General features: G+C 38.4%; 1 protein-coding gene across 2 annotated transcripts; it reads left to right on the top strand.

The window, feature by feature from the left end:
- Positions 1-25,699, top strand: GALNT15 (polypeptide N-acetylgalactosaminyltransferase 15). Of its 2 annotated transcripts, XM_089532999.1 has the most exons (10): positions 1-1,174; positions 7,717-7,883; positions 9,152-9,356; positions 16,162-16,329; positions 18,162-18,279; positions 19,249-19,443; positions 20,256-20,387; positions 20,779-20,877; positions 22,269-22,409; positions 23,632-25,699. In XM_089532999.1, the coding sequence occupies exons 1-10, from the start codon at positions 615-617 to the stop codon at positions 23,764-23,766; spliced, it is 1,920 nt and encodes a 639-aa protein (XP_089389125.1). In that variant the 5' UTR covers positions 1-614; the 3' UTR covers positions 23,767-25,699. The 2 variants fall into 2 exon arrangements, with proteins under 2 accessions (XP_089389125.1, XP_089389124.1); XM_089532998.1 differs by lacking the exon at positions 20,779-20,877 and having other exon boundaries at positions 2-1,174.
- The last annotated feature ends 890 nt before the right edge of the window (positions 25,700-26,589 follow it).

The following is a 26,589-nucleotide window of genomic DNA, read 5'->3' as shown; positions in this document are numbered from 1 at the left end:
AGGACCAAGGGAAAGACACTTGCATGCACATGCATACACACACACACACACACACTGGCAAAGTACGTACTTATGTGTAAAACCAAGTCTGAGGCTGAGTTGTTTGCATAAAAGTGAACCTGAAGCATCAGAAGAGAGCAAGAAAAGCTATCAACTCTGCTTAAACAGAAAATCTTTTTTGCTGCATCCCTGACAACATTTGGAATTTTATTTTTGCTGGAACAAGCAATATATGAGAGAAAACTGTCAAGATATGGGCTTCCCCTCAGATTCAGGATTAAAAGAAAACAAATTCGACTATAAGATACCCTTAATGGACTTTCTGGCCAACTGATTATATCCTCTTCCATCCTAACCCACTTGGACAATCTGATCTTTGGTACCATACAAAAAGGCTATTCGTTTGTTAAGTGGATTTGTTTCATATGTAAGTATTGAGAGGGAAGCTGCTGGCATTTTATGCTCCGACTCCAAGAATAAGGCTGCAGCAACCATGACACTATCTGAAAAGGATGAAAAATTGTTGACTGTTGCAGTGAAACAAGAAATCTGGGATGAAAATGTACTTGACTGATTTTTAACATGACAGTCTGCATTGCTTTGTTGCTGAAACTATGTTTATGAGGAAAAGATGCAGGCACAGCTCACGGAAATGGCAATTTCTCTTGTTGCTACTCATGTTGGGCTTTTTACTAGTGATGGTAACAGTGCTCAACCCCACAGCCAAAGAACTAAACAAGGAGGGAGAATCCCTGCAGGTAAAATCCATCCCTAATGAGGGATATCAGGTAGATTTTGGAGAACCTCAAGAAATCTTGGACACTCAGGAGGTCAGTGAACAATATTTGTCCATGGAGGGACTGTCACCTTTCATCTCCCTAAGAGAGGATGAGCTCTTGGTGGCTATAGAGTCACCCACAGGCAAGAGAAATCACACCAAAGTTAAGAAGGGATACCGAATGGTCAGGCAGCAAAGCAGAAAACAAGAGGAGGGCAGGCAGATGCAAGACTCAGAGTTTCTGTTGCAGTCCCATCTGGTAAAAGAGGATGGATCTCACAACCAGACTGATGCAGGTGAACAGGCTATAGGTGGCCTGGAGATGTATGGGTTTAATGAAGCACTCAGCAAACAGATTCCTCTGCACAGGGAGCTACCTGAGGTACGGCATCCTTTGTAAGTAAGACTTCCCTAAATAAACTTGATCTTGAACTAGTTTTCATGAAATAAACTTATTTTCTCTCTCTGGAATGTGTTCTTTTGGTCTGTTTTCTCTTAATGGGGATGTTTTCTTGTCTCCAAAAAATATGATACCTTTCACAATCTGCATGTACCAAAGCAGAATATGGAACGCTTATTTTTTTAATTGAGGCTATGGCAGCTTGTTTCATTCAGAATCAAATACTTGGAAGGAAGTAGCTTTCAAGAACATAGGGAGCTGCTCTATATTCATCTGTCAAGGATACTGTTTTCTGATTGGCAGCAGCTTTCCTGAATTTTTCAGGCCAGAGGTTTTTCCTAGTCTTGCCTAGAAATCCCAGCTGTACCTGGAGCCCAAGTAAATAATTGCAATGCTGTTTATTCCACTCAAACTCCCATAGCTACATCCTATGCAGTCTTGAGGTTTGTAGTTTGGTGAGACACTAGAGCTCTCTGGTATAAAATTTTAAATGTCCCTCCCTAAACTGCAACTCCCAGGATTCCATAGGATGGAACTGTGGCAGTTAAAGTGGAATAGTAGTGGTATAATCCTGTAGTATTAATAGATGTCAATGGTCTCCCATCTGAAATCAGGCTGACACTGCTTAGCCCCCAAAATTAGATAAAATTCAGTGTGTCAGGGTGGGATTCAGGATGGGGTTTTGGTATTTTATATTCATCTTGCTAATTTTTTTTATTTTGTTACTTGTACAGTACACCTGCATCATACGTGGGCATGCCATATGTGTGCCAGAAGAGACAACAGTGTGCATGGTGTGGTGTGTACACCACACTGCACCATGGGCACGAGCCCCATTGTTTTCAATGGGGCTCCAGCATATGTGGTATTTCTCTTATGTGGCTTTTTTGTTTTCTAGAATGGATCCCCCACGCACTGTATTTTAATTTTGTAATAAATTAAAATCAAAATTAGTTTTTGATTAATGTTAATTTTAACTTCAATCATTAGAGAGAAATGTGAATTTTAAAAAACTGTGGAGCATATCGAATTGATATAAGATCCATTCAGAAGTAATGAGAATCATGACTGAGGCAGTCTGACAGTTTGTAGTTACAAACTGTTTTAAAATATTTTTCTATATTTTATTGTTTTTGTATGTGTTTTAATCTGTATTGGTTTTAATGTTTTGTAAGCCACATTGAATTCTATTAGTGGGGAAAATTCAGGATACAACTGAATAAATGAATGCTTTCTAAGCCATCCTGGATGTCTTTTTGATGAAAGATGGTGGATAAATACTCTAAAGCAATAAATGAATAAATAAATTCCCCTTAGTGTGGGTGTACTAGTTCACATACAAAGCACAGAGCAACTACACAGTGCACACAATGTATGGGGAAAGTGTTGCTGTTCTAAGAATGTTACTATAGCAGCATTATTCACTCTAGTTAGCAGAAACCAAGACATTTTTAACCAGGTATACCAAGTGTAGACTATAACTCGAGAGACCAGGGTTCAAAACCCCAGTCAGCCATGGAAACTGCTGGGCAGCCTTGGGCAAGTCACACTGTCTCAACCTCAGAGGAAGGCAAAGGCACCCCTTCTGCCAAATCTTGACAAGAAAACCTGTGATAGGTTTGCCTTAGAACAGCGTGAATCCACTCAGAGGAATGCAACAACAAAATCAAGTTTTAAGTCTCAATATTTAGTATTACTATTTAACGAGGCATATGGTGGCCTCTACTGGCATGTATGAGAATGACATAGGATTTACAGGAAACTTATATTTTAGCAGGTGCATGTTAGTGTTTTGTTTTGTTTGGCTGTGGCTTCTTGCTTGTTTCTGATGAAACCCTGGCAACCAATAACTATTGATATCAGTGACTGATGTGGAGTCTATCAAGGGCTAAAACCTTGTGTATGAAACTAAATGAAGTCACTCTAGTACTGTTACACTGTTCCAGAAGAGCATGTTTGTGTGTGTAAGTAGTGCACAGTGATGAGTGTCACAGTTTTTTTTTAAAGGAGACATTCCCACTATACAAATTCTCTTGCAATTAAAAAACAGTCAGTCATGTAGAAAGCATGCTTTACTTCTTGCTTACACCCTCCCAAATAAGCTCCACAGGAATCGGTAGCTCTTATCTGCTAAAGCAACAATTCCTGTATGAATCTGTCTTTGTTCCTTAAGTAACAAGACAACCCTGCACCACTGGCAGCTCCAACTCAGTGACACACCAGTGCAAAAGCCATTCCTACTGCCCCAAAGTGGTACCATCTCACAACTGAAGCTACACCTCACAAAAATAGCTACTCCTATTTTTGCCTGACAAACTGTCATTGCTGTGTTTAATAAACATTCCATGTCAGGGTAGAAAGTGTCCTCCTCCCATCATTAAATCCTGTCAATATTGTGCAATAACAGGAAGATTTTCACACAAGTTGCCATTATCACACGATTATCCTGTGAATAAAGCGGTAAAATCGCACCGCTTTTTATTCACAGTTTTAAAATTACTAGCAAATATTCCTTTGCATAGAAACACTTAATGTGTCTAATTTCCCTTCCATTTTTTCCAACTGTACACTATTAGTTTCTACTTTTCCATTTTACTATACTTCCCCCCCCCCCCCATTGAATATTTTGCATCCAATAGACAGTGACCAACTACGTCAACAAACCTGGAGCAAGGTGTACATGCAGAATACCAAAGCATATTATAAGGTGTATCAACCTGACATGAAATCTCTGCCCATGCACCCATCTGAACACTGGCCAAATGCTACTTAGACTTATTTGGATCTTTCATAGAGAGACTTTACCCTACACCATTACAGCATCTCTGTTACACTAACTGTAATGGATCAGTCCTGAAGGATTCTGGGATTTGCAGTTTCATAAGGTACTTAGAATTATATATGAGATAGTGCTGAAGTTTGGCTGTGTGGAGTGACAATTCTTAGGATTCCATAGGATGGAACCACAACATTTGAAATGGTATCAAACCTTTGTAACTCTATTGTAGATATACTTACAGTCAGTTAATAGCAATGGCATCCCCAAACTCTCAGCCTATCTCTCGTTTTGGTGGTAAAGATCAAAACTTAGGAAAGACACTTTTTAGACTATAGTTTCCCAAACACCCCAGAAGATTTGGGAAACTGTAGTACAAAAAGGTAATTTCCCCATGGTCCGGTAAAGACTGAGCATTTCTAGCAGTGCACATATGTAAGGTTTTCATATCGTAGAAAACACTAGACATTAATGAATCATATTTAAGTGGAAACTGGATTGCAGGGACAGGTTTTTTTTGTGGAGGGTGGGGGTGGATGGCCTGCTCATGTTTGGATATTCTGGCATACGTTCTTATCAGAAGTCATGCATTTGTGCATTATGGCACATTTTCAGTGGTGGATTATTTTGTAATCATGTTTTATTCCCAGATCAGATTGAAAATGTACATGGGATATCTGATCTATTATGTTTGAAAAGCTCACCTAACTAAGAAAATATCCATTCCTGGAAATCTATCTGAGACCTAAATATTAGTAAGACACAGTCTCCACTTGCCCCACGCTGAAATCATTAATCAGTCACTATAACAACTAAGTAAGAGATTGCAGTGACGTTGGACTTTATCACATGTGAGGAATTTCTTTTAATTTCAAATGAAAAGAAAGTGGGGCCAGAACACATTTATGTGAATTCGCTAGTTCAGAGAATTTACGTGAATGCGAATTGCATTCGAACTGGCTTCCCATTGCCCGAAAATAGCATGCCATTGCCTGAATTTGCTTGTGGTAGTCTATCACGCAATAACGTGAAACCCCATGATTGCGTTCAGATTGTGATTGGATTATACTTCTAATTTCCCTTGTCTGATAACGTCCATTGTAATCTTATATAGTACAATATGCCATCCTCTTTCAATTCATACACCCAGCTTTAAAGTGTGGTGGGGAATGCTAAAAGAAGCCATGGCTCATTTTATTCATGTTCAACCTACTGAGGAACATAGGCAGGTTGTTTCCATGTTATTGGAACAGTTGGTTCACTTAATTGCTTCACAGTGTGCTGCCTCTGGAACCAAATGTTGAAACTTACCGTTTAGGTCTGAATCAAAAAGACAGACTGGTACCATTCAGTGGCATTACAATAATTAAATACATTTTTCTTGTGACTTCTTGTGTACAATATCTTCTAAATTTAGACTTTGCTACAGGTTAATGGAAGAGCAAGGTCAGGTTAACAGCTGAACATTATGAAAATGACCACAGATGATTTACATAACTTTAAAGTAGTTGATAAAGACGTTGAAATAGTTCAAGATTTTCTATACTTTGGCTCAGTCATTAATTGGAATGGAGACTGCAGTCAAGAAATCAGAAGAATACTAGGACTTGGAAATGCAACTGTGAAGGAACAATAAAAGATCGTGAAATGTAAAGATATATCATTGAATACTAACATTAGGACTGCCTGTGCCATTGTGTTTCCCATTTCTGTGTATGATTGTGAAAGCCAGACAATGAAGAAAACTGAAAGGAAGAAAAGCAATTCATTTGAATGTGGTGCTGGAGAAGAGTTCTACAGATATTGTGGACTACTAAAAAGACCAATAAATGGATCCTAGAGCAAACCAAGCCTGAACTCTCCCCATGAGCTAAGATTACTAAACTGAGACCATGCAGGGAGCTGGCACAGCTTGGTACTTTGAGCATTAAGACTGCAACTCTGGAGACCAGGGTTCGATTCCCTGCTCAGCCATGAAACCCCTTGAGTGACCTTGGGCAAGTTCCACTCTCTCAGCCTCAGAGGATGGCAATGGGAAACCTTCTCTGAAGAAACTTGGCAAGAAAGATTCACCTTTGGGTCATGATAAGTTGGAAATGACTTGGAGGCACTCAACAGCAATGATATGCATGTGCACACTGACCATTATAATATGACATAGTGGAAAACCTATGATCTCCAGATGTTTTTGGAATACTCCCATTAGCCTTGGCCAGTCAAGGGACAATGATGATGATTGCTACAGTCCAACAACATCTGGACAGCCATACATTTCCCACTTCTGTAATCTGAAATAGGAAATCAATATTTTAGGTTAGAAACAATGCATTATAGGTAGTCCTCCTTTCTTGTGTATAAAAAGTTTTATTGCTTTATATTCTATTTCTGGGTTTATACTACACTTAGATTTTATGGTTATATGGTTGTCATTCTGTGCTTTTTGGAGGGGTGGTGGTACTTTACTGTATGCCATTCAGAGAATTTGTGTTATTACGTAACATAATTCATACTGACTATAAATCCTAACAGTATATAAGTGGGCAAAAATTAGCATTGCATATGCACTGTAGACATGGCATATTTCAGCTTCTAAGGATATTCTATTTATCCAAAGTAATGTTCTTTCTGTATGTTACATACTATAAATTGTAATTTCTTAAAAATAGCACCAGATGCATAATACTTTGGGCAATATGAATCATTGCTGTGCTTTATAAATGCATGATAACATATTACAATAAAGTCTTTAATGACATGCTTAAAATTGTCCCCAGGAATTCTTAGCTTATAAGTAACATAGCTACTTAACAAAAGCATTGTGTGAAATAGTAGTAGCATTACATGCATAGATAATCCTGAATAAATTCTGTAATACTATAATTAAGGACTTAAGGATTTAAACACTGAAATTAGCACAATATGTGAAAAGCAGAAAAAGAAAACAGATAAAATGATACCTTTTGAAACACCCATTCATGTAAGAGAACACAGACTTTCAAGTTATTGGCAAATCTGCCAAAGTAAGAAAATATGTTTGTAGTTGTTTTTTGTGGGTTTTTCGGGCTATGAGGCCATGTTCTAGAAGTTTATTCCTGGCGTTTCACCAGCCTCTGTGGCTGGCATCTTCAGAAAATATATGTTTCTCTGGATGTAAGAAAGCATGTTTTTCAAGCTCCAGTAACTATAGGTTCCTATCACTGGTAACAGTAATGGTACAATATGATATCTTTGAGGACAATCCTAATCCTATTTTTTAAACACTATTAAATTTTTTCTTGCAATTTTTGGCTATTGCATCACTCTGAACTAATATTAAGCAGTGTCTTTGACACTGTGCTGAACAGGTTGCCTAGAGCTGTATTGTTGTTATTTTGTCAGCAGGGTGGGCCTTTAATTAGACAGAAAGAAGTAACTACCTGAAATAGATAATTTGTGGTGTCATAAAAGTACAAGAAATTGTTGTTGTGTTTGTATTTCTTAATGCCAAGAATGGAGAGAGTCAATTGTGGCATTTTCAGCTTCCATTGCCTTGAGAGAAGAAAAGATTCTGCCATTTGACACTGTGGCACGGGCGACAACATGACTTGGGTTGAGAGAGAACCAGAGACCACACTGATGGGAGGATTATGAATCTGTACTCCAATAAAGTAACATTTCCATGCTCAGGCTAGTTTGAGCCCTGTTCCCAGGTAACATTGTGTTTAATGGAGAGTTTTTTTTGTTTGTTTCAAAGGCTACTTGTATGCATTGTCATTTACACAGATGCCTGAAGCAAGAACCCAGTCCCAATCTGCCTACTGCAAGTGTCATCATTTGTTTCCATGATGAAGCTTGGTCTACTCTCTTGAGAACAATTCATAGTGTCTTGGATACAGCCCCAAAGAGCTACCTCCGAGAAATCATCCTTGTAGATGACCTCAGTAAACAAGGTAGGTCCCTTTGTGCTCTCAGAAGCACATGGTATTAGCAGGGCCTACTTAACTAAACAGCCGAAATACTGTGAAAGCTCCAGATCATGACGGATCTTGGAAGCTGAGCATGGTCAGTCCTGGTTAATACCTGGAAAGGAGACTGTCAGGGGATACCAGGGACATATTTCAGAAGAAGCATAAAACAGAGGATGGAAGAGGGAGGACAAAAGATAGAATTGTGTCAGCACCTTGAAGATTAACTGGGTTTTATTTTCTCTTGAACTTTCATGGATACAGCTCAGTACTGCATCTAAAGAAGTAGGTTTATAGCTATGAAAACTCATGCAGGAATAAAAACCAGTTAGTCTTAAAGGTGTTGCTACTCTTCTTTCTTTGCTCCCTCACCCTTCTTTCCTTCTTTTTATGCTGCAAGAGACTAACACAGGTCCACAACAAACAGGAAAGAAAGTGTGGCTTCTGGCTGCTTTGGGCATGGGGCATGCATTGGGAAAAGCTGGCTGAAAAAAGACCATGGCATCTAGTCACCACTGTTCTGCACTGTTTGGAGACTGACTGGGGCTGGAGCAGCTGGAGGCTGCTCCAAGCTGCTGGTCTGTTTGGAGATTATCACATTGTATTTAAAATGACTTATCCCAAACAGGATACAATTGCATTTAATTTTAAAACCGGGTGCTATCGCATGCAGCCACAGCCAAGTGAGTACAACCCGTATGCAGCCCAGATCCCAGGTGCACTTATCCAGTGGCTTTTCAAAAACGGGTGCCGTTTTTGAAATACCACAGGGAAAGCGTGGGATCCAGGCTGCATATGGGTTGCACTTGCCCTGACACAGCTGTGTGCAATAACACCCAGTTTTAAAATTAAACGTGACTTTATCTCATTGGGCACTTTAAATACAATGTGATAATCTCCTTTGACCCCACAATCATACTTTTGAAAATTAGCACTTCCAGAGGAAGTCAATGACAAACCTCCTCTGAATAAATCTTCAAGAAAACCCCATGATAAGAGTTGTCATATGTGTATTGTCATAAGGCAGGCTTGACAATTCTTTGGAACTGACAAATAAATTTGTAAATTAGACCTATAGATTAGATAATATTCTTCCATGTTTTGTTTTCGTTCCTTCCTTATTTTTCACACTGTGAAATTCTAGGTCAAAAATCTAGCCTCTGGAATTATTCACACGAGGCAAATTTCTTTTACTGAGAGACATCTTCCAACTCTGACCTATTATTAAAATCATTATTATATTGATTTGGCAGAATATCTGAAGTCATCCCTGAGTGAATACATCTCTAAACTGTCAGGTGTGAAGTTGATTAGAAGCAATAAAAGACTAGGGGCAATCAAAGGTCGCATGCTTGGTGCAGCCAGAGCTACAGGCGATGTTGTGGTCTTCATGGACTCTCACTGCGAGTGTCACAGTGGATGGCTAGAACCGCTGCTGGAACGACTAGCCAGTGACAGGTAAGAACAATTTCTTTCATCCCAGCTATCATGTCAGTTCATCTTATACTGGGGAAGAGTGCAGCTCTAGCTTTTTAAAGCACAGTGGCATCCAGTCAATTACTGAAAAATATATTTTTTCATATAAATAGAAATATAAATAAAATAATGCACTCCCATGGCCGTTCCAGAAGGAATTTTTGGAAACAATAAATAAATATTGTTTTTATTTGGAAAATTATTACCAGTCATTATGTTATTATTTTTTAAAAATGTCACCAGGCCCTTATTATTCTCAAAAGTAATGTCATTACATGTAACATTTTACTACTAAACTGTAGGACTTGGCTTTATCTTGGTAAATATGACTCCAAAATTAACATTTGCAGCTAGAACAAGGATTCTGAAGCCAATGAAATAAAAAATGATCAGCAAGAGGGACAGCAATTTAGGGGCTCGAGAGGCTGATTGGGGTCGCAGCAAGTATATGCCGTGGTCCTGATACCACCTTTCAGAGGTGCAAAAAGGCGACACAAAAAAACAGAAAGGGCACAATAGCCACCTGCTGCAGCTTTTCCATGCTCCTTTGGTGCTGCATCATGTAGACACAGCTCTAGAGGAGCACCGTGACACCACCTGCTCTGTGGTGTGGCACGCAGTGTCATGCTGGCCTGGGAGCAGAGTCATGGTGTACGTCGTGTGGATGCCATGTCCTGATTCTGTCCTCAGGCCGGCCTTAATGGCCAGTCTGTACAGCCCCTAAATCCTTCATGTTCTTGGTGATTCTTCATGTCTTCTTGCCAATAGCACTGATTCCTTCTTAACTGCCATGGCAATATCCTGTGGAATCCTGAGATATGCAGTGGAATTCTCAGCCAGAACTCTAGTACTACCAAACTACAAATTCCACTATGATGTTGCTATCATAGAGGCTGCCTTGGGCCAAAAGGCCCGTGTTTCCCATGGCATTTCTTTGTCCTGTTTTGATGTTGTAGGCCATTAGACCTAGGCTGGGATCAGACCCAGATCCTGCAGACTAGATGTGGACCAGGTGGATCTGACCAGAGTCCAGGTCAAAGATCCTTAACACAGGTCAATATTAGTTTCTCTGAAACTCCACAGCAAACCCCATGCAGACCAGACCTGCACACCCCTTACTTTACTCCTCTATTGCGGCTTTGTTACCACCTCTGCCATCAAAATGGCTGCAGCCACGTGGCCAGGCACCACATTTTGGTATCAAAAGTGGTAAGAGGGGGAGGCGCTTCTCAGTAGCTGCAACATAAGAATAAGGTAAGGGGTGTGCATTGCTTTGCTTCTGCTCAGCCTCATAGTGCTAGAATTGTGAAAAGGGAATGGCTAACTAGTAGCACTTACTACTGCAATAATATAGAAAGGAAAACCAGTGATCCCTAACAACCCCAGAACACCATAAATCACAAAAAGTACACAAACTGCCACAAAAGACATCAAAATGTGGCAGTCTGGTGTTATTACTTCCCCACTACCATATCTCTCCCTGTAGAAAAAAAGGTCTGAAAATTGGCCAAAAATAAAGCTAAAACAAATCCAGAATTAAGTACCAAAAACTTCCTGGGTACCAAGAAGGCCTGGGGTGATTCACTTGAAGATGTAGGGATGAAAATGCAATTACCCACTGCTTTGTTGAAGCCTCTTTGCAAGGGATGAGTACTGTATGAGAAGAGTATTTTGTGTATGGTATCAACTGTTCACTTCAGTTGAACACATGAAGAGAAATGGTACTTAAATGTTTTTCCACATTCAGAACACTGATAAAATTGAAAAGAACTAAGGAGGCTTTTGGGCAAAAGAAAGACTCCTTTCTTAATAATGCTTATTAATAATTTCATGCTGTAAAGATGCATAACAGAATGGAAAACAAAATCATCTGTACAAAATTTAATTAGCACAGTAAATGTTGCCTGGAGGAATCAAATGTGCCATGATATTTATGGATAACATGAATATAGCAGGAACATCTACGTTACATTAGTTACAAAACTGCAGGCTTGTTGTATCATCGTACATTAGATCTCATATTTCCAAAGCATATGAAACTTGGATAAATGCTAAAATGTCTAAATTAATGCATTAATTTGCATAAGAAACATTAAAGCAGATAAAGAATGGGCAAAGAGCAAATATTTAAAATGTGCTTACACTAGTTATACAAGGGGTTTTTTTTTTCATTGAAAAAGAAACAGAGCTTTTCTTCTCAACAGAGATCAAAAACAGGAACAGTTCAGTCAGATGCAGCGTAAGTATATATGTTGCCCCACCTTGGGCTCCCTCCCTTTCCTTTTTCATTTTCTGCACTCAATACTCAGTTGAGAAGATCACAGATCTCCTGTGGAGTGTCAGATGTGGGAGACTGGTAATGAGCCACACGAGTTCCTCCCTTCCAGCAGAGAGAGTCTGGAGTTCTGCTTGATGATACAGAAGCGTCTTCGTAGGCCACAGGGTACAAGAAAGATGGAAGATCTCCATTTGATTCCTCCCACATTTTCAGAGCTCCAAAAAAATCATTTTCAGAATACAGAACCCCAAAACCTCCACCATTAAGGCTAATATCTACCTAGGCTAGGGCATTCTGGGATTTTAAGCCCCCAAAAAGCAATTTCCCCAAATTCTGAATTTTGACAAGATTAAAGCTTAGCTGGGAGGTGCACATAAAACCTAGGGCTTGTCTACATGGGGGAAAACCTGACACACACACACACCCGAAATCTGGTATATTTGTGACACATAACACATGACATTTCTCCCAAATCTGGCATAATTAGGACACATGACGCATGGCCCTATCAGCAGCAAACTTGCAGTATAGTGCCTTAAACCAAATTTTTAAAATGCACAGTTTGCTCTAGAGTTTGCTGTAGTCTGGACAATGGATTTTCACTGGATTTGAGGGGGGACCAGGCAAGACAGATGCCTGGTAGGTGCCACCATTTCCCCCCTTCCGTTCTCGCCACTGCTGCCATTACTCTGTCAGTTCCCAGAGCCAGGACAGATTGCTTGCCTGGCAGACACCACCATTTATCAATGCGCAGGCCAGTTCCCCACATGGAATGACATTTACAAAGGTTTTTGCTGCTTGCAAGGGACCACTGTTGCTGGCATGCTCTGAGGTTAGAATAAGGTGCCGGACCACCAAAATCTGCAGAAATGTGCATCATCACACTTGTGGCCATCTGTTTGCTTTGCATGCTTTCAGATAGCTGTGCATTTTCAACAGAGAGAGGATGAACAGATGTGAATTTCTGCAATAAAGTGAAGGCCATTAACCATCAGTGCAAATCAGTGCAAAATGAGATGGCTTTGGTATGTCGATCGTCCAATCTAGAGGCAGTTCAATCTAGATGTAGACTGTCCAGTCTAGATGCAAAGATACACACCAATTTTTATAGTACACTGATGTGTAGACTAGCCCCTAGTCCTGCCTAACTGAAGTAAATTTCCCCCAGATGTAGATTATATGGGAGTAAGCAATCCCAAAGATAATGTGGATCCAAACCACTATTCTGGAGGCTGTTCGAACTTTTGAAACCAAAGAGAAGAGGTGAACCTCAAGCAGGTACCATACCATTTAAAGCATTTTAGAAGCAACTTTTCATAAGTAGAACTACTTTTTGTGGGTCTCCTGGATGTAGTCAAATCCATATGAAAGGTGAGCTGCATCTAGACTGGGCAATCTACATACAAAAGCCGTCCCATTTTTAGGGGAATTTATCTATATTGAAAATTGGTTTAGCAACAACAGGCCAAACCAAACCAGAAGCTGATCAGGGCATGTTCCTTGTCCCTTCTTGGCTGTTCTGTAAATCAATAACAGGACCTTTTCAAGTCTGTTTAAACTTAAAAACAGATGGATTAGTTAATTGTATTGTTTATTTAAACTCTTGAAGAATTGTACACAATGTTCATACTTAGCGCAAAAGCCATAAGAGAACAGTTTGTTGGCAGTTCTTTGTGGTCTAAAATCTCAAACAGGAAGTTAAAGCTTAAAGAAAATTGAACTTTTGTGCATTTTAAAGTAAACTTTTGAAATCATCTCACATGATTTAAATTCCCACTTGGCTGCCCAAAACTAAGTTGCAAAAATACCCCCAGCTCATTTATCTGATTCCATAGAAAAGGAATTCAATGCCAGTTATGGACACTATCTTAATGTACTAAAGAGCAGCTGTGGTCTTGTTCCTTTTTCTTTTTGTATCTTCCTTTTTTTCCTTTTGCATTTTTTAAACTCAAAATGAAAGGAATTGCCAGAGCACTTTCCAACTTCCTTTTTATTTTCTTTGGGAAATGACTCCTAGCCTGCCTTTGTAGTAAATTTACTGTGAAAATATTACATTCCTGGTGAAAATAACAAAAACAGATGCTTTCAAAAGAAGCACTTTAATATAAATGAAGAGGTAAGATCACTCAGTCAGTTTGACTATCATCTGTCATATATCACAAACACAGAGAAGCTTCTTTGGTTAGGCTTGAAGAATTCTATCATATTTTTCCTTACCCAGACTAGAATTTTAATCTTAAAGCTATAGATATTATATACCTATACAATACTTGGGAGTAATATGAATATAAAATGACATACTTTTGCATAGACATGCACAATATGGCATGTGTTGTGATAGAAATCCCTTTTGTGTTGATTGGATTTCTGTAGAACCATGTTGATCTAGACCAGCAGAAGATTTAATTTTATTAACTTTTTCCTTATATTTCTTTTCTTTGCCATATTCTTTAAAAATATTCTTTCAGCAATAATATCCCATTTGCTTTTGGGAAATTTGACAAATGGCATACTAAAAGTGAGATTAAAATACATTTGTTTTCCATTCTCTTCTTGACAGTTAGACACACAACAGTTCTTAATTTATAAACTGTGGGAATCTGGCACTGGTACTATTTTTATAGCAATGTCTTTGTGTATTTATTTCTAAATATTTAATTCATTTTGAAAAGTAAATCATTTTTTCTTAATTACAAATTTAAAACAGATAAGAAGGCATGGTGTCAGTTCTCTCCTTTTTTTAACATGCAGTTTGCATTCTTATACAACAGTCACCTATTAAGTTATATTAAGTGGTTTTCATTAATCACACTTTCTTACATAAGTCAATTTCTGATAATAAAAATGGTAATACCCATTAAAGAGATATGAAGGCATCTTGTCATTTTTATATGAATATTTCTATTTATGACCGCTTAGTACATTACATTTCTTCATTTTCATCCTGTGCCTGCATAGTTTTTATTTCCCAGGTAGACGCATTAGCTGCAAAACTGCAATGTTGTAGTTTATAGACCTGTCAATGCATCAATACTAGTTTGCTGGTTTACTATCATTGCAACACTCTGGAACTCAAGAGTATATTTTAACCTTGTAGCCAGCCTATGCAGTAATATGAGAGACAGAATGATGTTCCTGCAGCCCAGGCCTAGTACAAACTTAGCAGGATGGCCAGATCTGGAGAGAGCGTGGATTAAAGAAACGAGATGTCTCCTATTGCTAGCAATGAAATGGCAAGTATACACCAATGTCTTAGGGAAAACAAAGGAAAAGCTCTATTATAGGAACTCTCTCAGCTATTCCCTAGAATACAGCTAGATTAGCTTAACAACCTCAATAACTTTCCAATCTTACAATGGAGTTCTATACTAAAGGTTTTACTGTGTTTTCTCTAACCCATTGGTGTATTTGACCTTTAGTCAGGGTCTCAAAGTACTTCACATGCTCTCTATCATGAATTGACCACAAGCTAAACTTGAGTCAACAGTGTGATGCTGCAGCTGAAAAGGCCAATGTGATTCTAGGCTACATCAATAGAAGTATAGTGTCTAGCTCAATGGAAGTAACAGTGCCAGTCTATTCTGCTTTGGCCAGGCCTCACCTAGCATACTGCATCCAGTTCTGGACACCACAATTCAAAAAGGACGTGACAAGCTGAAGTGTGTCCAGAGGACGGCAACCAAAATGGTGAAGGGTCTGGAAACCATGCTCTCTCAGGAATGACTTAGGGAGCTGGGTATCTTTACCCTGGAGAAGAGAAGGTTAAGAGCTGATATGGTTGTTCTGTTTAAATATTTGAAGAGATGACATATTGGGGGATAGAGCAAACTTGTTTTCTGCTTCTCCAGAGACTAGGACAATGTGCAATGGATGCAAACTACAGGAAAACAGATTCCACTTTTAAAATGTGTATAGTTTGCTTCACTGTGTCACATAGAAAAGGGATGAGGCTCCAGCCCAAGTCTAGGAAAAGGGTGAGAATTGTATTCGATTTGGGGTTGTTGGGGTTTTTTAAAATAAAAAATTACCAGTATTCTAAAATATCTTTATGAACATGACATAAAAAGTTTGAGATTGTAACAATTTAGGAGGAAGGACAGTGGACAGGTTTATCCTGTCATCTATAATCTCTTGAAGATCTGGCTTTGAATTTGGGGGCATTTTGCTATAATTCTTCTGTTGAATTGTTCTGTTGAATTTTTGTATCTAGCCTGCCATGATTTTAGAGGCAGGTTGAGGTACTATGATGGGATATGCAATGAAGTAATTACTGTAAGGAAATGGTTATCACACAGGTGATATGATAACAAAGTAGAGGAGGCAGGCAGAGACCAAAACTACCCGAAGTAGTTGCATGCAAACTGGATGAAAGAACATAGAGGAAGCAGTATGTGAAATGAGAGAACAACAGTTGTTTTTGTTTATAATGAATGAACAATTAGTCCACCAACATTTTAACATATTTTATAAGTTTTCCTTTAAAAGAACAATATGTTGATCTGTTTCCAGAAGACGGATTGTTTCCTCCGTGATAGATGTAATCGATTGGAAGACCTTTCATTATTACCACATTACGGACCTGCAAAAAGGTGTTTTTGACTGGAGATTAGATTTCCACTGGAAGCCACTGACGGAACATGAAAAGAAGGTACGACTGTCTCCCATCAGCCCCATCAGGTAATGGTTTATTGGGTGATGCTTTTTAAAAATCAGAACTTGAAAAAGTTACTGTTTTGAACTACAACAACTTAAGAAATGTCCTAGCCAGCATGGTTTGGCTCTGTTAGTAGATAATTCTGAGTTGTAGTCCAAAAACTTTACTAAACTCTGAAATCTGCTAGCGTGTCTTCTACTTAGCTCCTGGATATGAGATCAGATGTCCATCCTTTGTGATAATATTCAGAGGTTTTTGTAACTTAAAATCTCCAGCACTGCTTCATTTTGGTTGAAGTATTGTTCATGTTCTGCCAAACTAGATGCCCTCCAGATAAAGCTAAATAAATACTATTTGATTTTTTAAACGGTGTGATTTCAAGTATGACTAGGTATACTCAGCCACAAACCTTATTACAGATTTTAAAACACAGTTGTATTTGATGCTGAATAACTGATACATACCTACTACATGTATGCAACACTTACTTGGTGAATGACAGTTCAAAGGTAAAATTTGACTTACATTATGTCAACAAGATTTTTTTCTGTTGTGTTCATGGGTTGAGGATTGTACCTGAAGAAAATGGAAGGGATTTCAAGCAAGTAATTTAGGCCTGGTACAGACTGGTGCTTTGCGGGGCCGATTTTAGGGCTTCATATGGCTAGGCGTCCATACACATCCAGCCCTACTTTCAGCACCGTGCACCATCTTGCCATGCCCCTGTCTACATGGGGCGCGCAATGATGACATGCGGGCGTCTCAGCGCCCAAACAGTGCTCGCCGGGAGCGTTGTTCGCATGGCATGCAAGCACCATTACGACGCCCTTAAAAAGAAGCCATCTAGAGTGACTCCTTTTTAGGGAGTGCGTCAGTACCATGCTGTGCGGCTGGCGCGGCACCAACAAGGGGGAAATACGGGCGGCATGGAGCCACCCGTCTGTATCCCCCTTTACTTATTACTTATCATTTTAAGAACACTTTCAGCATCACTGTGTCTATATGGTGTGTGTGTTTGTGTGTGTCTTCAAATTGTGTTGACTTATGGCGAACCTATGAATTTCATAGGGTTTACTTAGGCAAGGAATACTTGGTTTTGCCAGTCCCCTCCTTTGAAATATAGTTTGCAGCACCTGGTATTCATTGGCATTCTCTCATCTAAGTAGTAACCAGTGCTGGCCATGCATAGCTTCCAAGATGAGATGGAATCTGGTGCCTTTAGGATATTTAGGCCTTCTAGATGGAGATTCACTTACCCTGAAGCTCACTCAACCACTTAGGCTCTTTGCCCTATCCTGCTTGCAGGTTTGTTGTGAAGTATGAAGACCCATGTACACAATTCTGAAACTTGGAAAGCTATTTTTTATTTTTCTTTATAGTATTTTATTTACAGTGATTCATTGCCTGATACAACAACAGAAATAATACTTGTTTTCATTACTTGGTGTGGAGAACCTTAAGACTGATGAAAGACTTGAAAACAGAAAAATTATTGCCTCTGAAAATTTCCTTTAAAAGTATCTTTGAAATGCACTTAGATGGTGCCCCAGATCTCTTTAATGTAAGTTCAGGAGTGTAGAAAGCTACAGGAGGAAAAGAGATAGGTGAAAAGTCATGGCTTAGTTTCCAGGATCAACCATTTTAAAGAGTTCTGGACAACCAAATTATCTTACTGATTTCACCAATAATCATGCGAGATAGATCTTTCTTATTTTCATTTATCAGTGATTAATGAAAGCATTCTGCTTCCTCACCACATTTCATACTATTGTCTCACTATACTTTAAACCATTCACAGTAATAATAGAGGGGAAAAATAAATTAAGTAACTCTGGAATGTAAACATTCTCCTTAGGAGCCCTGCAGTGCCTGGTGGAGTAATTGCAATGCACCGACATTATTTCCAAAACACAGGTGGTTATGATTCTGACATGACCCTCTCAGGGGGTGAAAATCTTGAATTATCTATAAAGGTAAGCATTTGAAGCTGAAGTCTTCCTCTTTGATAGTGTGTATTTATGATAAAGCCATAGTGTGTGTTTAAAATGAAAACTGTAGTTAAATGAAACCATTTAACTTTATTTTACTTTGACAAGAACAACAAAAGATTTCTAGGGGCAACGATCAAGCAGGTGGTATTTATATTATTCAAATTTATTTTAAAATGTTTAAGAAGTGTACAGCATTGTAAGCTGTCAGTGGGAAAATATGCTGAAAAATCTTGTACAAATGCTTATATTCCTTCTCAGTATCTCTCATACTATACAGTACTGATGATGTTTGGGTCTGAGCAATCCTGATAACTTTTTAGGGGGTACATGGCAAACAACTGGCTGTCAAAATTAGATCTGAGGTTGCTGCACACTGCGGAATTAATGCAGTTTGACACCATTTTAACTGCCATGGTTTTGTCATATGGAATCCTGGGATTTGTGCTTACACTGGTAAAATTTTTACCTGTGCAGTCATAATCAGGATATGATACTTGTGAACACCATAACAAGTGCTGGCACTATTATTGGCATATGTCACCAAAGGATTTTAACCAAGATCATCATCTTTTTTCAGCTGAGCACAAGTGGTGTGTAGCATTATTAGGTGGTTATTATTATTATTATTATTATGGCTATTTTATTATTAGGTTATTACTAGGTTATTATTAGGTTATAATTGTTATCATTAGGTTATTATTAAGTTATTATTATTAGGTTATTATTGTTGTTATTAGGTTATTATAAGGTTATTTTGATTAACTCGCCCCCCTACGCATTACTAGATTACAACTTCCATTACACCTAGTCATTATTATTATAGTTATACTGACTAGTGTGGATGAAAGTTGTTCAACATCTTGAGAGACCAGATTCCTTGCCCCTGATTTACATTTAAATTTCAGGAGATGTATCTGAAACATATGTGTGTATGTATATTCTCTGTTTAAGGCCTGGCTTTGTGGTGGATCTGTTGAAATTCTTCCATGTTCACGTGTGGGGCATGTCTATCATGCGGATGTGCCATACACCTTTCCAGATGAAGAAATAATTGAGAGGAACAAAATACGAATAGCTGAGACCTGGTTGGATTCATTTAAGCATCTCTTTTACAAACATGACAGGTTGGCATGTTTGATAAGCAAGGTAAATCCCTCAGATGTAGGGGTGTGTGTGTGTGTGTGTGTGTGTGTTTTAAACAACAAATCTTTAGATTTTTTAATAAAAATTGGATATATTTCCTTATCTGACCTCCTTTCATGCGCCCTCTCTCCCATTAATTTCTTTCATTTTCCATCACTGCACTGGAACCTTTGAAACACATTGTTTCAGTTTAATAATTTGCATGATTTTGAATAGATTGCCCATGTGGATTTTATTTAAACTTCAAATTCGTTACAGTTTAAAGAACTAGTACCTTAATTAGAAGTGTAGCTATGGAAGCATTGCCCATTCAAATCAGAATTTTGTGTCCACACCACCAAATGAAAATTCCTTTCAGTCCCCAAATGCAAACAGAGAGAATAAAAGAGTTATGGGTGCAAACAATTTTCAGTATCTGTAGATGCATCTTTTATCTTAACATTTTGATTCTGCTTAATAATGTTCCTTTTACAAACTCTGAATCTATTGAAGACTAAGCCCTTAAAATAGTTCAGTCCTTAACTCCCTGCAGGTTTTATACACAAAAGAATCAACAAAGAACATAAAGATGTCAATACTGATGCAGCAACCACATGATCTGAAATATCCACATTAAGTTCCTTTAGACAAGAGCGAACTGCTTACATATGCTGAACTGATAGAAGAAGCAGTGTTTTCAAAAATATGTGAAAAATAATATTGCTTTAATGGGCAGCTGAAATTGGACATCAGTGTGGTATGAATTACTTGTACAAATATTCATATACATATTAGGGTGTTTAATATCTGCTGAGTTGTTTCATTACTCTCAACAGGCGGAAAAGCCAAATTGCACTGAGCGCATCCAGCTGAAAAAGAGACTAGGGTGCAAAGATTTCCTGTGGTTTATCTCAAATGTGTACCCTGAACTGTACCGAGTACAAGGCAGACCAAGACTTTCAGGAAAGGCAAGTAAAATGTGATCTTTCTGTTGATTGTCATTGCTAACAAAGATTATACAGTAGACTGGACAGAGTTCCCAGTAGCTGAAATTAATGCCAGATATTAAAATCAAATTCTCTGTTTTCTGTAAATTCTAGTGTTCATAATGAGGGTACTCCATGCCTCTGTGACTTTGAATAAATACAATTTCACACAATTAATTAGCCTTGTAAAGCCAAGTGTTCCATCTTTTGCTACATAGATTTGTTTAAACTTGGCTAGGAATGCAATGACTGCTGAAAACAAAGTACTTTAAAAGTCACAAAGAAAGAAAGAGACATACGTGAGGGAAGGATTAAATATCTTTTTAATTTATAGGGTTTTTTTTCCTTATTTCATTATCAGTATTATTTACAGCTGTACAATATTGGGCTTGGACTCTGTATGGAGTACCAGTCTGAAAAGGATGCTGTAGGAGGCCTTAAGCTATCATCTTGCAGTGACAGTATCAACCAGGTAACCATCATTTTAAAATTGCTTGCACATGATTATATCAACTTTAAATCTCTTCTTCGGGGAAATACTCAAATATGGGGTCCTCCAAAGGGATGAATGGTATTGTTGACCCACACTGAAATATTTTCTGGCATGAAAAGTTTCTTTAAATTATCTTATGTGTCTATTGTGTGTCTAATGAAAAAGAGAGGAAAGAGAACACAACCGGCAGCAGCCAATGGCACCTGTTTAAATAGACTATTTACATGTTGTCAAATTTACAGGTCAAGTTAGGGCTGAGGAGATTTGCGTTAGAAGGAGAAAATGGAAAGAGATATGTATAGACCTGGAAAAATGGAAGAGTTCCAGAAACTGATTAGGAGAAACCTTTTTTCCATATGCTGAGTACTAACAACAGCAGAGTTATTTAGGGAACTGGATATGTTTAGCTTGGAGAAGACAGAGGAGTGATATGATACCCATCTTTAAATATCTGAAAGGATGTCAATGTAGAGGATGGAGCAAACTTGTTTTCCGCTGCTCCAGAGACTAGAAAAAGAACCAGTAGATTCTAAAAGAAAAGAGATTCCACCTAAGCTTTAAGAAGAACTTTTTTTTTACTGTAAGAGATGTTCAACAATGGAATAGATTGTCTTAGAGGATGGTAGAATCTCCATCTCTGAAGTCATTAAACAGCGATTAGATGGGCTTCTTTCAGGATGGCTTTAGTTGTGTATTCCTGCATGGCAGGGGTTTGGATTAGATGTCCCTTGTGTTCCCTTTCAGCTCTATAATTCTGTATCCTGTCTTTCTCCCAAAATGTGACTCAAAGCAGCTTACAAGTTAAAACCAACAACTGAAACAATATGTGGTCCAAAATGTTAAATACCATTAAACAATCAATCTAATTAAAACAATTAAAACCACATAAGAAGTTATCAGACAGTCTCTTTCCTCAGCTCTAGCTGTTTTAGCTTGAGCAGGTCCTTTCATGCCCACAACAACTGCAGCAGCACCTTATGCAAGGCAAGCAGATTTTAAAATTGCTTGCACACTATTAAATCAATAGCATGTAATAAATTCTCTTTTATTTGCTCATGGCTGGTAAAACCCTGCACCAACAGTAGGACTCTCAGCCATCTTTGTGGCCCATATCAGCTGCATCCCTTCTCTTTTCACTTTATCTTTAAGTATCAATATTTCTGACTTCAGGATTTGGTTGGCATAGGCCACATCTCACTGCCTCAGCTAAACAGCACATCCCTTTTATATTGGCTTGGATAACTGTACGTTAAACCAACACTTACAATATTCCCTTCATTCATTTGGAAGGTATTTTAGCAAGCACGGGCAGGAAATTATTTAACTTTTCCTTCCTGTTCCCCAGCTATGTTGTCCTTTTCCCCCCTTAGCGCTTTGAATACAATGGCATGAAGGAAATCTGCTTTGGGTCCACTCCGCAGTTTTGCTTTGATGTCAGGCACGAAGAAGTTGTCCTTCAGAACTGTACAAAAGAGATGGAAAACAGCTCACAGCATTGGGATATCAAAGAGGTATGTGGTGAGAGTGTTTCAAGGCTAGGCTATATCTAAAACCACTGAAGAGTTTATGGTGATGGCTCAAGGATATTTACAAAGGTACATACTTCTGGGTTATAATCTGTTTATCCAAATTCTTGAAAAAGTCCTTCACATATGCAGTTGACATGAGAATTTGATATGGTATTATACTGAGCTAATTGAGAGAATTTGTTTGTAAATAAGGACGGAAGAAGAACCGCGAAACGGTTGAATAATTCCAGAATGGCCATCATCTCCATATGATCTCTGGACTATATAGCACTCCTTCCACACATCTCATATCAACTATGTGAAGGACTTTTTCAAGAATTTGGAACAACAATTGGTTTCACTGTATTATCACATTAAAAATTTGGGGTGGGGCTGTTGAAATGTATATCTAGGTTTGTAATATAAGTTTGTAAGCATACAAGGAGTTCTGTTAGTATCATTTTATTGCTCTGTTATTTGGCATACTGTAAGTGAGGTGAGTGCTGACTTTTTTTCTGGCTGCAATCTGTTTATTGCAGGGCCTTTTTGAGACAATAGTCCAAAACATACTACAGAAGTAATCCAGTTTGAGACCACTTTAACTGCCCTGGCTCAATGCTAGGGAATTCTGGGAACTGTAGTTTTGTGAGACATTTAGCCTCCTCTGTTAGAGAGCTCTGGTGCCACAATAAACTACAATTCCCAGGATTACCTAGCCCTGAGCCAGGGCAGTTAAAATGATGTCAGACAGGGTTGTTTCTGCAATATGGACTGGACCACTGAGAAGCTTGAGGCAGAGTTTGTTTGTTTGTTTTCTGTGTCAGCTTTCTCCCAAATTGGACTGAAGGTGGCTCACAATATCAATATATATATATTTATATATATATGGATTATATAATTTGTACTATGTAAATAATAATAATAATAATAATAACAACAACAACAACAACAATAAAGAGCATATGGTTAAAAAATAAAAACAAAATATACTCCAGGTTCTAGTCCTTGTTCATAACAAAATAAACATCTGAGTATTGTTGGTGTGGTATGTAACTTTTACTTTGTATATAGCCAAAGTGACACAGTCATTGCATTCACACAATGAACATGATGACTAGCTTGGTTCTTAAAATGAGAAATTCAGAACTTTTAAAAGGTAGTTAATGAGAAATAATACTGATAACTAATCCAACATTATTTGTTTTTGCAATTTCTTCATTGGCAGAATGGAATGATTGTCCATGAACTTTCTGGAAAGTGTATTGAAACCATGAAGACAGCCTTATGTCTACAGAAATGTAACAAAGAGGCCATTCAGATCTGGCAGTTTGATCCTTCATACCCCATAGATAAGAGATGAACATTAATACCTACTCTACAGTTGTTTTCCCCACTTGTTTCAAAGCTGAAAGAAAAGGATGGGGATGGGAAGCTCTATGCATGTTCTCTGAGCAGAAGATGGACAATGTAGCTGATTTCCGGTTTGCACATTTCTACCAAAATATATTAAAATGGTTTGGTATGGCAATGGTTGTGCTGCTCCCAGAAAAGAAGAGAGAGAAAATAAATGTAATTACTATTGTTCACATAAATACTACAAACATTTAGCTTACATGGAACTCTTCATCAGGCAAAACGGAAAGGTGCCATCAAGATTAACTGAGCAACTAAAATGCACTGAAGTTTTTCTTTCTTAGGAACAAGCTGCTAGAAGGCAAATGTTTATTTTAGATCTGAATATTGTGTAATTTAAGGGGGGAAAGTTAAAATTACTGTTTTAAAAAGTCAAGAGCTATTTTCAACACAAATAGAAGTTTGGGAAGCTAAAATATAAACCTGGCCTATATATTTAAAATTACTACCAAATACTCAGAATCAATGGATCAAATCTGCTCTCTTTTGAAGCCAGTGATAACAATCTTATTAACCTTGTAATCAAAACATTTGAAAGGGATTTGGAAAAAAAAAACTCCTATTACTTCCAGAATCTTTCCATATGCTGGCTGGGTGATCTTGGGAAAGGTAGACTGGAACCCTGTTCGTGAAAAATGCATATGTAACCTCCAGATATGCATACATATGGCCTTTTTAAAAGTTGTTGAAGGAGATATTCAGTACCCCCTGGTGCAACATCCATACATCCCCAAGCAGCTTTCCAAAGCCGGAACATATTATTACAGCCGCTTACCAGCCAGGGAGGAAGTGCCTAGGCAACTGCCTATTGTGCAGCTGGGAGAAGAAAGCTGATCGCATCTTCCCAGATCTCCAGTGAGTCTCTGAAGAAACTAAGATCTTTCCTTAGTTTGCAGCCTGGTTGCCTCTCTTTGCTACCACTGCACTAGCCAGTAAACAGCTGTGTCCCATCCATTGAAATCTGCCTTCCTTTGGTAGTAGGAATGTAGATGCATAGTGTGGCATTGCAGCTGTAGTCAAAAAATGCATCCTCCAAGTTCTGGTAATCAGCAGAAGATTCACAAGCACAAATCTAATGTAATGCTGTTTGAACCAAAAACAAAAACACACCTCTGTTCATTCAGTTGCAGTGGATTTAAAAATTGTACAAGAAGTTGTACAAGAGACAACATGCATGTGCTATTTGTCATATGCCAGTTGCAAAATGGAGAAAAGTGTTGGATCCCTCCTGTGAACTAACTAAAAATTCATTTCTAGTAGTTCTAATGGACACAGTGCTCTCAGAATGGCACTGTTCAGTTCAAGACATAGCTTCATCTTTGTAGACTAAAAAAAACATGGAAGCCTACATTGGAAGCAGAAAATAACTGCAATAAATAAATAAAATAAAACAAAAAAAACCCCCATCTTTCATATGTTGTCTTCATGTGAAGACTTTCTTTTGTACTTCAGATATTATTTTCAACTATCACAATTTAGAGACAGTCAAGGGCCAGATTTAACGATCTAAAACAAGAGGACAGAAACATCAATGAGCCTAAATTTTACTTTGTTGACAGTTTAATCATGCATTTGTGATTCTCAGTGTATAAACTATCACAGGAGTTGGTTGCTTGAAAGCAGTTGAGGGAGAAAACAACAGGATTGTTAGATATATTATACAGCATCAACATGTTGGTATTTCCACATGACAATTGTTGTTAGTCAGTAATGGGCAATGGATGACGTTAAATACTTGTAACTACTTAATTTTGTGCTAAATTATTCCCAGACTAATTGCTGATCCAGAAAACTCCTTTTGGACCCTGCCCTTCTGGATTCTTTTCTGTATGTTTAGGAGGGGTTTACTGCACACAGTAATAAAAAAACAAAACCCTGCATCCAGACTCAGAACTTCTGCATTGTACTTATGACTGAGCAGAAGAGATGTGCTGTACTATCAGTCCTGATACTGATGACCTTTTGGGAAAGAACATAGGAAGCTGCCATATACTAAGTCAGTCCTTTCATTTATTGGACTCAGTATAGTCTGCACTAACTAGCAGCATCTATTCTTTGATTCATAGAGGAGCCTCACCTAACCTTATTAACAGATACTGAGGACTGTACCAACACCCTTCCAATGTCAAGCATGTGCTCTACCACTGTGCTGCAGTCAGGTAATTTTAGGAAGAGGCTGTTGTGCAGCACTACAGATGCTGCCTGAAAAGATCAGACTCACAGGAAACAATTCCCTCTGTTTGTTAAGAACCACGGTCAGTAATCTGCACAACTACCATAGTTATGAAGCTATGCAGTGAATCCTGGCCTGATCCCCATAATCCCTATTTACCAGGAAGCAGCCATTGTGATCAACCATTTATGGTCTCCTGCTATTCAGGAAGCAGATGTGTAATGTTCCCACCTACTCCCCTGAGTGATCCAGGCAGAATTTCCCTTTGCTCTGGAGATTGCTTGTGCAAAGGGGATGGGTGGGAACGTCCTTCAGCTGCTTCTCAAATGACAGCGCCACAGACCCCTGACGACTGCAGCAGCTGCTTCCCAATAACTGGAGATTGGAGGACTTCCACAGACTCTATCTATCCCCTAAACATAGGGATCTTGTTATGAATGTGTAACTCTAGATTACATATTTGTAACTACCCAAGAGGATTCTGGCCCACATGAGTCACACTTTCCTGATAGCTGAGGCTGGATCTAAAACATCATCAAAAATTAATCTACATAGGGAATTTCTGAAACATTGTTACTTGAAATGTTGCAACTCTTG

This window comes from Sceloporus occidentalis, unplaced genomic scaffold (assembly GCF_023333645.1).
Source record: "Sceloporus occidentalis isolate IW3139 unplaced genomic scaffold, rSceOcc1.0.p SCAF_7, whole genome shotgun sequence".
Classification (NCBI taxonomy): Eukaryota; Metazoa; Chordata; class Lepidosauria; order Squamata; family Phrynosomatidae; genus Sceloporus; species Sceloporus occidentalis.
The sequence above is the reverse complement of the archived record's forward strand: the minus strand, read 5'-3'. Positions and strand labels throughout refer to the sequence as shown.

Excerpts from the sequence above, each read along its gene's own strand:
- GALNT15 (XM_089532999.1), top strand. The coding sequence starts at position 615 with ATGTTTATGAGGAAAAGATGCAGGCACAGCTCACGGAAATGGCAATTT. Across the intron at positions 1,175-7,716 it reads CCTGAGGTACGGCATCCTTT|ATGCCTGAAGCAAGAACCCA; the intron begins GTAAGTAAGACT and ends TCATTTACACAG. Across the intron at positions 19,444-20,255 it reads TGGCATGTTTGATAAGCAAG|GCGGAAAAGCCAAATTGCAC; the intron begins GTAAATCCCTCA and ends TACTCTCAACAG.